The sequence below is a fragment of the Mustela putorius genome, unplaced genomic scaffold, assembly GCF_011764305.1.
Source record: "Mustela putorius furo isolate JIRA1106 unplaced genomic scaffold, ASM1176430v1.1 tig00003853_pilon_pilon_pilon, whole genome shotgun sequence".
NCBI classification, from domain to species: domain Eukaryota; kingdom Metazoa; phylum Chordata; class Mammalia; order Carnivora; family Mustelidae; genus Mustela; species Mustela putorius.
This window is the reverse complement of record NW_025422005.1, coordinates 62,532,286-62,545,000: the sequence shown is the minus strand read 5'-3', so window position 1 is coordinate 62,545,000 and position 12,715 is coordinate 62,532,286. Positions and strand designations below refer to the sequence as shown.

General features: G+C 38.5%; 1 protein-coding gene across 3 annotated transcripts in view; it reads left to right on the top strand.

Annotated features, from left to right (window-relative positions):
• Positions 1-12,715, top strand: part of SLC44A5 (solute carrier family 44 member 5) — a 393,241-nt gene that overhangs the window by 50,631 nt on the left and 329,895 nt on the right. For all 3 annotated transcript variants that reach the window (XM_004758176.2, XM_004758174.2, XM_045064731.1), the window contains exon 2: positions 7,288-7,363. In XM_004758176.2, the coding sequence (XP_004758233.1) occupies positions 7,351-7,363 (13 nt within the window). In that variant the 5' untranslated portion in view covers positions 7,288-7,350. The remainder of the gene's footprint in view (positions 1-7,287; positions 7,364-12,715) is intronic.

Here is a 12,715-nt window from a genome sequence, read left to right as displayed (position 1 = left end):
TCTTACACCCTGACTCACATTCCTTTGTTTTAGGATCTGTATTCTGGGGAATCCAGGTTGAGAAAATACAATTATTACTTGTAGAACACTGTATGGTATTTATTTAAGTGTCTGTTGCTTCCTCTAGACCAGTGACTTTTTAAATATCTCAAAACAATAATATCTTATATCAACCCCCCAAACACAGAACTGGTGAACGGAGAGAAATTCTGGTTGATAGAATGGGACAGAAGCTTTGAAAAACAAACAAAAAATAATGTACTAATTAAGCTGTGAACTTCATGAATTAGAAAATATGTCTTGTTAAACTTTGACTCCTAAGAACCTGGTATAGTGTCTGGTCCCCAGCAGGTAGCCAGAAATGTTTGTTAAATTGATCTAAATTGAACTGAGGGGAACGGAAGTCTAGAAAACATGATTTTATTTAGGCTACAATGATTATGGATAAAAGAAGGAAGAAAAAAGAAGTATAGTTCTAATACTTTTCCTGGAAACTTGAAAGGTTTATTAGAAAAGACAATAAAACTTCTTCTGCAAGTGTGTTTTCTCATTCCTGACTTGGTGTGCTAATTTTCAAATTGTTGTCCTATTTTTGTTTTTGCCATATACCAGCAGTAATAGATTTAAGTTGAGTTTTTAAAAATTCCCTATGTATATACAGTGGAATATTACCCAGCAGAAAGATTGAATACCTGCCATTTACATCAATGTGTTTGGAACTGGAGGAGATTATGCTAAGTAAAATAAGTCAGTCAGAGAAAGACAGTTATCCTATTGGTTTCACTCATATGCGGAACATAAGGAATAGCATGGAGGACCATGGAGGAAGTGAGGGAAAACTGAATGGGAAGAAATCAGAGAGGGAGACAAACCATGAGAGACTGTTGATTCTGGGAAAAACTGAGGGTTGTGGAAGGGGAGGTAGGTGGGTGTTGGGGTAATAGACATTAAGAAGTGTGTGTGATGTGATGAGCACTGAGTGTTATACACGACTGATGAATCATTGAACACTCTGTCAGAAACTGATAATGTGCTATATATTGGCTAACTGAATTTAAGTAAAAGTTCCCTACGTTCTTTAAATTATTTATTAACAAAGGTGAAAGGGTTGGGAAAGTTATCATTTATAATTACTTCATAGTGACAAATGTGGAACAGGTGAGATAGAGAGCTAAAGATAATTTTTAGAAAGTAAATATGCCACTACAAAATTGAAGACTTGGAAGCTTCTCTTACATCCTGTTATTATAATCAATACTGCAATTGTGCCATCATTTCTAAAAGTGATAGAAACTCCAGAAGGATAGCTATCAGGAGCAAGGTTTTCTGGGCATTCTGAGATGGGGAAAAAACCCAAATGAAAAAAGCTGGGCAGGAAATTTATGCATTAAAAAGGTATATTTTAAAAGTGTACTTCTGTATGTATTTTGTATAAAGCATTTTGCTTGTTGACTAACCCATCAATCCACTCCCTCGTTCATTCATTCATCCTCATGATGTTGAGGCTCGAACGTAGAAGCCTACATGAGAGTCTATTCTTTACCTTCAGTCAATGGATTTTTTGTCAATAATTTTTCTTTATACAAGAACTTTAAACTTTTATGGATAACTAGTGCCTGATATCCATCTTCTTTATTGTAAAAAATGGGTTTGTTTATCAGATTTTTGAACAAAATAGAATCTTAACATCCATTTGTCTAGTTATCGACCTAAATGTCAATCACACCTACTTTGTGCTAAGTTCTGAGGATTCAGTAGTGAATATAGTTAGACATGGCACAGTTACTGAGTAATAAGACATAGATATACCTATATATCTATATCTATATCTATAGGCTAAATGACTTGCCCAAGATAACAGAGCTTGTGAATAAATTATTCCTCAGAATTTATAAGATTATTTTCATATGCCACTTTTACTGGCATTAAGCCTTCAAGCATTACCAAGTGATAATCTATGAAAGCAGCCAGTTGCAAAAGTCATTACACAAATGAGAGAACATGAAAAAGGAAACTAGAATGGGGAGATTTAGGAATAGATTGGGGTAAAGTGGGAAAAAAGATTTTATTTCAGTTCATCTGGAAATTTTTCAGACTTGGATTCCCCCCCTACTGGGTTGCATATGGTTTGCATATTAAAAAATATGCAATATATTGCATATAAAAATAAAACATAAACTAATGTTTATTGACAGCCTAACCTGTGCCAGGCACTATAATATTTATTAACACATTTAATAATTACCAGTATCTGTGAAATATTGTATTCTTATACCTGGATGGCTGTTTCAACCTGATATTACAGTGTGCGTGTCAAAAGTGACTGTCATTGCCCAGAGTCTGACACACAGCTTTCAGGTTTGAAAACTGGGTTACTATGGGGTCACCCAGAAGTTAATAGGCCCAGGCAAATTGATTCCTTCTAGCTAAACTTACAAGAGTCTGATTATAAACCAGAACATCACTTTACAAGTCTCTATGAAGAAATTAACTGCCAAGTAGTCTAGAATACTCATATGAGTTGTCAGCACATTTTATTCCCTGTGGAAAAGGAAGGTTGGAAAATAAAATTAAGGACAGAAAGATGCCAAGGAAGTATAAAATTAGAAGAAAATGAGTTGGATGCTTTTTTTTTTTTAAGATTTTATTTATTTATTTGATAGAGACAGAGAGAGAGGGAACAGAAGCAGGGGGAGTGGGAGAGGGAAAACCAAGAACCAGGCTTCCCGCAAAGCAGCGAACCCGATGTGGGGCTCGATCCCAGGACACTGGGATCATGACCTGAGCCGAAGGCAGACTTTTCTTTTCTTTTCTTTTCTTTTCTTTTCTTTTCTTTTATTTGACAGACAGAGATCACAAGTAGGCAGAGAGGCAGGCAGAGAGAGAGAGAGAGAGAGAGAAGCAGGCTTCCTGCGGAGCAGAGAGCCTGATGCGGGGCTCGATCCTAGGACCCTGAGATCATGACCCGAGCCGAAGGCAGCAGCCCAAACCACTGAGCCACTCAGGAGCCCCCCCCCCCGCCGGAGGCTTTTCATAAGGAAATTGTTGTGCCATTATTTGAGCCCAGTATGCCTTCTCCACGGTAGAAATGCACTTGTCTAGCTAAGGGATCTAAATATAATTTTCAGTCAGTCAGATTTCTCAATACATTTCTGAAAATGGCCAGTTGTAGCCTCAGCTGCAGCAAGACAGAGCAGATTGGGAGAGTCTGAGATTGTTCAGAATAGAGCAGGCCAGGCTCCTGCAGGTGCTGGAAGGAGGAACAGAGAGGCAAGTATGGAGTAAGTATAGTAATCAGGCCAAAGATTGTAACAATAATAGTAATCTCTAACAATGATTGAAGATTTATTATGTGTTAGAAATTGTGCTAAGAACTTTGTATCAGTTACCTAATTTAATTCTCAGAGCAACCATCTAAGGTAAATACCATTCGTGTTCCTGTTTTTTAGATGAAGAAACTGAAGTCTAGAAAAGTTTAAGTAATATACTAGAAAGTATACATTTCTTAACATAGGGCCGTCCAGATGGTGTTGGGGCATGTCAGGGTTAACAGATCCAAAGTGGAGTTCTTCATTTCTTCTTAAAACGTGTTCGTCCTCTAGGTCTGAAGCTTCTGAATATCTTTCTCTCCCTTCTTCCTGCCTTCCCTGCCTCCCTCTCTCCACCTCCGTTCCTGACATCAGCAATCCCTCTAAATTTTCCTTCCAAAATACACAGTGGGTCTTTCCCCTTTCTAATCTCTACTGTCACTGCTCTAGTGCAGTTACGGAAACCACTCGTCTACATTTCCTTTCTCTGAATTTGCCTGTTCTAGACATTTCACACACGGGATTGTACATAGGTAACCTTTTGTGTCTGGCTTCTTTCACTAAGCATAATGTTTTCATTATGGTTCATCCATTACATAGCATGGATTGGTGCTTCATTTTTTTATGACTGAATAATATTCCCCCATATGGATATCCTATGTTGTTTATTCATTCATCTGTGGATGGACATTAAGGTTGCTTCCACTTTTGACTATTATGAAAAATGGTCCTATGCTGGTTTGTGTACATGTTTTTGTTTGAAAGCCTCTTTTCAACTTGCCAGGGTAATCTTTTAAAAATGAAAATCATGTGGTTTTCCTGCTCACAGCCTTCAATAGCTTCTTGTTAGAGTTATAATCAAAATTCCTTTCTGTAGCTCCCAAGGGTTTGCATGATCTGCCTCTCCTTTAACGCATAAGTATTTTTCCTCTCCCCTCAATATATTCCAACCCCACTGGCTTTCATTTAGCTCCTCCAACTCCCTAAGCTTTTTAGGGTATTCACACTTGGTATAGTTCAGCTAGAAATCCTCCTCTTTCCAGTGCTTTTCATGGCTAGTTCTTTTTCATTCTCCAAATCTCCAACCTCAGTGTCAGTAAGAAATGCTTTCCCTGATTAAACTCCATTATTTTCTATTTGTTTCCTAATACTTTTCATACCATGTAATTACATGGCTGTTTCTTTGTGTACCCACTTACTGTCTGTTGCCGTCAGAGGAAAACAGTTTCTTAAGCTCAGGAGTTAAAGTATCCCCCCCCCTTCTTTTAAATCACTACTCTCTGCACATGAGTTTAGCAAAATATTAGACATAGAAGAGGTACTTCATAAATGTTTGTTGAATAAATGAGAAAGATCACAGGTGTGGGAAGTGAGATAGAGCAATTCAACATGTAGTGGCAGAGCTATACGAACAAGAAGGAAGAGCAAGCTGGTGGAGAATTTTTAGTTACACTGATATTTAAAGATCTAGGTAGGGGATTGGTCAGCAGATAGTTGTTAGTTCAAGATGGGGAAGTCTGGTCAAGGAGTCAAGAGCTGAAGTCAAAGAGTTAAGAGAAAAGAGCATGTTTAATTTGATGTCAGTTGTAGAGAGGCTGGCTAAATTTCATGTCTAAAATCAGGATTGCTTCTAGAAACCAGGCTGGGACTAAGATTGCAGCCATAGCTTTTGGGAGAGGAAGGAAGCAAAAGACGGGGGAACTTGGCAAGGCTTGACAAACCCGAAATTGCGTTTTAGAAATAGAAGTGAACTTTTATTTTTAATTGTTCAGTTGCTTAATAGTAAACACATTTTAAAATATTATTGAATTTCAGACTGTTAACATCCCAAGTATTTTTTCACTGAGGTTATTGAATCAATGCGTTTTCTGAGGATTACATTTTGATTTTTGTCTGAACACAAAATTGAACTAGGGGGATACAAGGTTCCTGGTCCTTAAATTATAGGATTGGGCTAAGCCTTCCTTATTCTCCACCATGTGATGAATGAAGTGTGATAAAAATGAGAATTAGTTTGTACAAACCAGAGATATAGTAACAAGATTCTTGGATAGGAGTTAGACGTTTTCCAGGACTAATTAAGTAGCACTGTCACGAGGCAGAGGTAGTCTTGGATTATAATTGGAAGTTTGAAGCAAGACTTAGAAATTTCAGTTTTATGAGGTAGGAAAAGGGTTAAATGGGGCAATAGGAAATGTCAGTTCTGGGCTTCTTTTTTTTTTTTTTTTAATAATTTTGATTTTATTTATTTATTTAACAGAGAGAGAGATCACAAGTAGGCAGAGAGGCAGGCAGAGAGAGAGGGGGAAGCAGGCTCCCTGCTGAGCAGAGAGCCTGATGTGGGGCTCCATCCCAGGACCCTGGAATCACGACCTGAGCCGAAGGCAGAGGCTCAACCCACTGAGCCAGCCAGTTAGGGGCTTCTTAATGCGTAACATTGAGAATGTAAAATTTTTAAAAGCGTGATAACATTTAACAAAAAAGATTTAAAACAACTTGAAAAGTCTTGAATTGGGACATACTTACAGGAATAAAAATATGAATCAAGAACTTTAAGAGAAAGGAATGGTGACATCTACTAATAGATGTAGAAGAAATAATGGAAGTAGAAAAAAAACCAACTATTTTGGAACCACTGTGGAAACAACTGACTCAGAAGAATGATTAGTGGATGATAAAAGTCTGAGGAAGAACAGCATATATAATATGTATAAACAGAATACCTCTGCAGAGAATACTTATTAATTGCAAAATGAGAAATGGTAGTCTATGGAGGAGAAACCTCACTGACACTGCCTTACTGGGGGATCAAAATTAATATCACCCATGACAGAAACACTGAGATTTGATTCCCATTGTGATGCACTGAGAATGTTAAAACATGGTTTATGTAGTATTCTGGCCCAAGAGGCATAACCTGAGTCTAGTCATGTGGAAACAGGTTAGACAGACCCAAAGCCATATTCTTCAGAATAACTACTCTGGTGCTTCTGGAAAATCGTCATGAAAAGAGAAGTGTGAAAACCTGTTCCAGATGAAGGGGACCAACAAGATATGCCAACTACATGTGGGCTGTGGTCTTGGATCTGGACAAGAGAGAAATTCTTTTAAGGACATTATTGAGACAACTGGAGAAAGATGATATTAGATAGATTAGATATTAGAAAGATGATATTAGAAAGATTTATATTAGATAAAAATGGTATATAGACCTTGTCAGAATACACATAGAAGATTTTGATAATTATACTATAGTATAATGGACGATCTTAGCAGAGGGGAAGCTGGGTGAAGAGTATACATAACTGTCCATACTATTTTTGCAACTTTTCTGTAGGTCTAAATTTTTTTCAAAATAAAAAGTTAAGAGACATACATAGAAAAAGGATGGACAGGACAAATGACCAAATTTTAGTGGTGATTTTCTACCTGGTGAAATTAGCTTTTCCCTTTCATTAAAAATATACTTTTTTGTAATAAGTTTTCACAAAGAGTTATGTGTTGCATAATCATTAAAAATACTTAGCCTAAAGTTAGGGAAAGAAGAACTAAACGCAAAAGAAAAATGCCACCTACTACAACCCTTTTGTTGATCAGCGTGGCAGCTAAACAGAAAAGCATTGATGGGAGTGTTGAATAAAAGGAGCATAAAAGTGGAAGACAGGATAGAGAAATCAGCTGGCTAGGGATGTGTGTTACAGGTGGTGTGAGGTGTGAGAGTAGATAATAAAAATAAGGATCGAGATTTAGGAGGCTGTGGCAGAGAGAATTTTATTCCAGTAGTAAAGAGGAGAACACAGTTTCCTTCAAAGAGAGTAGATGCCGGCAGTATTTTATGTGTTAGAAGAGCATTAGGCTAATTCTCCCGGTTCTTAGGGAGTATAAATTAGGGTTGTGAGGGTTTTCCCCACATGTAGGTTTTTAATAAGTTAAAACCATTTGCTTTAGATAATCATCTTCATACTTGTTTTTATCACAGACTCCTTTCTAAACAACTCAACCTGGCAGTGACTCAGGCATCCCCCGAAGAAACAGCCTCTTAATGAGTGACAAAGGTAATCACCTACTCGGGTTAAGTCCCTCTTGCTCGAGACTTCTGCGTAAAATATTATTGGTTCACTATTAAATAAGGACAGTAGGGAAATGAATATCCATTGTGGCGTCATGAGGAGCGGCACCTGAAAGCCTGCAGCGTGGTAGGCGTTATGGTTCTCGGTCTCTTCCTAGCTCAAGACCTCTGAGACGCAAGGTACCCTCTCTTCTGTGCCTGAGGCCTCCTGACAGCAGGGTTGCTGGGGCAGGTGTTGGGACCGGGGGCTACGTGGTTTGTAAAAGCCCACCCCCACGCATACTCCAGTCACTTCTTGAGTATGGTTCCCTTTTTCCTGCGCCGTTCCCCCTACCTGAAGAGTTATTGCTAGAACTGGAATCGTTAACCTTTATTTCAGAGGATGATTATTTTCAGCCCCCTTTCTCGTATTGTGACACCACCAGAGCTTCGCTCCTTAGAGAAGCAACATGCTGTCACTTGTTCCTTGGAGAGGGACCACGGGGCTCCACTTCAAATTTTAACCCCGATTCCTACTATTTCTATCTCCGTAATTAGGTTTTAAGCGCCTGGCAGTCACAGACTGGGTCTCATCTATCTTTTTTTACCCTCTTCAGGCCTAGCCTTTTACTTTCGAAAAGCTAGTTACTTAGTAAATGTTCATTGAAAATGAACACTGTTTTCCTTAAGAGCACATTTTTTTCCTTCATGAAGGAAAATCTATTCCTAGCTATGAGGAAAGAGCACAATGTTGCCCGAGTACAAATTAAAATGGAAGATCTAGGATGTGTAGCTTAAAGCTAAGCCATGGCTTTGGCTGAGCATTTTGAAAAGATTAAAAGGGTTATTAAAAATAGGATCTAAAGATCTAACAAGATGCTTAAAAGGGGTCCAAGAATGTGTCTAAATGTGTGTAGGTTCCTGAAGGCTGTAAATGCACTGTAGTATGTGGCTGGCCACCGACAGGAACCCCTGCTCCTATGAACCTGTTCCTGGGGATGGCCTGTTCAGAGATCGGCCCTGTGAGTGGGGGTGACAGCTGTTCCTCGAGTGTGAGAACTGGGGAATAGCCAACTCACAGGGCATTTTCTTTTATGCAGACGTACAGTGTTACTAACATACTCCTGTCTGGGGCAGATGACGTTAGTATTTTAGGCTGGTTTGCTCATCAGTAATTATCACATCGACCAAGGCCTGAGAAGCGGTATGTATATGTTGAAGAAATGGTGGTTTTTATGATTGTCCACAAACTGTAATTCAGAAGTGTGTTACAAAAGGTTGAATGTGGGGGTGCCTGGGTGGCGCAGGGGGTTAAAGCCTCTGCCTTCGACTTAGGTCATGATCTCAGGGTCCTGGGATTGAGCCCCACGTGAGGCTCTCTGCTTGGCAGGGAGCCTGCTTCTTCTTCTCTCTCTGCCTGCCTCTCTGCCTATGTGTGATCTCTGTCTGTCAAATAAATAAATAAATAAAATCTTTTTAAAAAAAAAGGTTGAATGTGTTTGAAATCAAATTACTAAGGCTGTATTTTACTTCAACAACACTGTAGTTTAGATTGGTTTATATGAGCAAAGAGCAAAGCATTGCTACCATGTGTAACAGTGCTCTAGGAAAATAATTTCTCAAAGCTATACCGTTAGTATTCTCCTCGACCTTTGGAGCCATGCTGCACATCTGTGCTGAGTGTTACCTAGCCCTTTTACCTGTTGCTCACTTGATATTTACCTCTCTCCTCTGAATATTGGCCACTGATGATCTGGAAGAGGCATCACAACTTCACAACTTCCACCACCAGAAAGAAACCATTTCATTCACCATAACACCCCCTTTTTTCACTTCCACTAATCAATGCTTCTGTCGGCCTCCATCTCCAGGCCTTAGAATGTAAATTAATAAATGACTTTCTCTATAGCATTTATAAGTCAAACTCCCTGGGCTTGAGTCATTACTCAAATCACTCTGTAAGGACACTTCCCTTTTATTTTGTAATCCCATTTTGGGGGAGGTTTTAATGTAATAAATGAAAACAACCGATGATGATTAGACATCTATAGCAAAAGTTCTACAGGGGATAGCATAGATCCTGGCAAAAACTTGTCCATTTAGAGGACAATACTTGTCCACTTGTTCGAGTGGAGGAGAGAAGCTGCAGCGTCACCAACACCACCACCATCAGTACAAAATAGCTCGTAAACAAAATGACCAGTGAAGCTGTGCCAGGCAGCACCATAAGAGAAGCACATTGAGAACAAGTGACCAAGAATTACTTACACAGAATTGATAGATGTTAAACAAATATCTCGAAATGGCACTGTAGTTTTCACGATATTCAAGTAAGGTACAAATGAAATTTTGGCAGGTCGTCCCAAAGGCCAATTAGGTGACCGAAGTCGAGATTAGAGATAAAATTTAAGGCTTTTGTGTTTGCCAGATTGATCTCTATGGGTAACAGTGTGATTTTGTTCTTTTGAGTCTGTCAGGGGATAGGGCATTTCACTTTTGGTAGCCACCAGGACAGGATATCAGGACAGAGGCATGGAGAGTGACGGCTGTTATTCTTTGGAGGTGGTTCTTCAAGGAGAACCCTGACTCTGGGTGAGCCTGATACTAGTACCTGGTTGCTGATGGCTCATGCTTCATTTCCAGAATGTGCCATTGGCTCCTGTGACTGGGGGAGGGGTTAGAGAGGGGAACACTAGTTTTTTTATGCATATAGTTCTGGGTGGTGCATAGCTTCAGGGACAACAAAGAGGAATGCCAATACCAGAGATAATCAAAGGGCAAATAATCTAGCACCAAAAATGGCCTCAGAGATGAATAATAAATTTCAATTTTCACCTGATGTGAAACTGATGTGAATTTTGTATTTTCAAGTGCACGTTAGCAACAAAACCAGCAAATATTTAAATTGGATTTCCAAGCTAATAGTTGACTCAGAATGTCCACGTTAGCTTAAATGGGAACGCCTCAATTCACTCCTCATTCAATTCTACATTTGAAAGGAAGCTTTTTATAGTAGACCTTAAAGCACACTGAGCGTTTATTGTATGAACATCTTAATTTGGCTAAATGTCAATAAATGCTATGCCTTTGAGTCCCTCTTCTGTTAGAAATTGCCCTTAATGAAAATGTTCTATTGTAAAACTTAAGAATTATACTGTAACTCATATTTCCTGAAGCCAAGATGCTATTTCTGGTTTTATCTCTAACGTTGACAAAGGATCTACATGTATATCCATATCTGTATCTATTTGTGGCCCAGTGGTCACACACTCAAACATACTTAGCGAAAATAGAAGTGGACATGGTTAGATAGAGTTGATAAGATTAAAAATCATATAAAAATTAGCAAACACACACATACTGAAGAAAAAAGGACCATGATAGTGAAGGTAGAGGCAGTAACACTTTTTCTTCCACCCTAAGGCAAACAAGCTGATTGAGACCCATCTGTTTGTTCTTAGATTTTCTGTTCTATCTCTCTGGTTGACCTCACTTCTATAGCACACATAACAACACTGAAATATTACAGAGCTTAGCATAGCTCCTGTGCCAGGCAGACTCACAGATTTGTGAAGTTGGCATATTTTTGCATAGTTAATGACTACTTTCTTTGGGTTCCCACCCCATATTGTATACACATTGGCTGTCATCTTTCTGTTTTATAATTTTTTGTTTACTTCTCTGTCTCTCTCATGAAACAGAATTCCTACAAGAAGGAACTTATTCCTTTTTTAATTAAAAAAAAAAATTTACACCCCATGAAAAAAATTTCAAATTCACAACCCCAAAATCAAGAGTCACGAGCTCTTACCAATTGAGCCAGCCCGGCACCCCAGAAAATTATTCTTTGGATCCATGGTGGCTAGCATTGTGTCTGGCTTCTAGGAAACACCCAGAAAATCCTTAATGAAAGAATAACAGGATGAATAAGAATTTCGTAGTCTGTGAATAAAAAACAGATGGCAATTCTTTGTATTCATCATCATGTATTCATCATTCATCACCCAGAAATTGATTCTGAAACAGTTAATCCTTTTCTTCCCTCCTCACCTTATCTTCCTGATGACAGAATTTCTATTTTAGTGTGAAGCCCACATGGCCACCTCCTATTGATAACTAGTAGGCACAACTCAGTTTCATGATGGACAGATGGACCGGCCTGCTGTTGTTCTTGGCCATGAGACTGTTATTGCTTATTCTCTTAGATGCATCCAACATGACGTGCTTCCCCTCTTTTTATTAATTTCTTTTGCAGGACCGTACATATTTGCTCCTAACACTGCCTTGCTGTATTTGTAGTATTCAGAGGCCCACAAGCAGGTTCTGGAAGACAGATTAGCAGAAATACTTTGAGAGGTGCATGTTAATCTAACACAAAAGAAGAGGACTCCATGGAAAAGAGGTCATAAAATATTGCCATTATTCAATGGAACAGGGGTAGATCCTCCCCCTCTTTCTCTTCTAACAGAGTGGGATTGACTGGAAAAAAAATACAGTTGCAATATATTTCTGGGAAAAGGGAACCAGATTATGCTGCCAATTTGAATTGTTCAGCTAGAGGACTGCAGAGTTATTCATTGAAATTTTGTATATAATTACATATATGAATAGTAGCTGCTTCAGATTAGTTATATAAACAATAATTCATAGACATCTAAACGCTGGCATGTTACTTGATATTTTATTTTTTAAAAAATTAAAAAAAAATATTTATTTGAGAGAGAGAGCGTGTGCGTGTGAGCACATGAGTAGGGGGAGGGGCAGAGGTAGAGGGAGAAAGACTCTCCAGACCCCTCGCTGATGCAGAGCCTGATGTGGGGCTTAAACCCACCACCTTGAGGTCAGCTGATATCAGGAGTCGGATGCTTTACTGACCAAGTCACCCAGGTGCCCCTACTCTCTTGTTACTTAATTTTTTAAACCATATACAGCACCCAAAAACATTTTAGCATGGATGTCTTCTTTATAAGAAAAAAAAGGAAATGGGGGAAGAAAATTATTTACTTAGTTTCTCTCATGGGTCAGTCATTTTTATGCCTTTTCCAGTGTTTTTCATGTAATCTCAGAATAAGCTGTGAAATACATTTCATTATGATTATTTTATAAAAGAGAAAACAAGGGCTTAATGACAGTACTGCTCATGGTCACTAGGAATGATAAAACTAATAAGGCAAGTGTTTCCAACTCAAATTTATTCTTTGTTTACTGTGTTGTATGAACTAGCATACAGTAAGTTTTCAAGAAATTTGGGCTTTAATTATGTAAATAACAGTGTTTTAAAGAATTTTCCATATTGTGAATGGTGTCTTAGAAACTAATTTCTTCTAAGTTAGGTAGGGTACTTGTCCCCTTGGTTAAA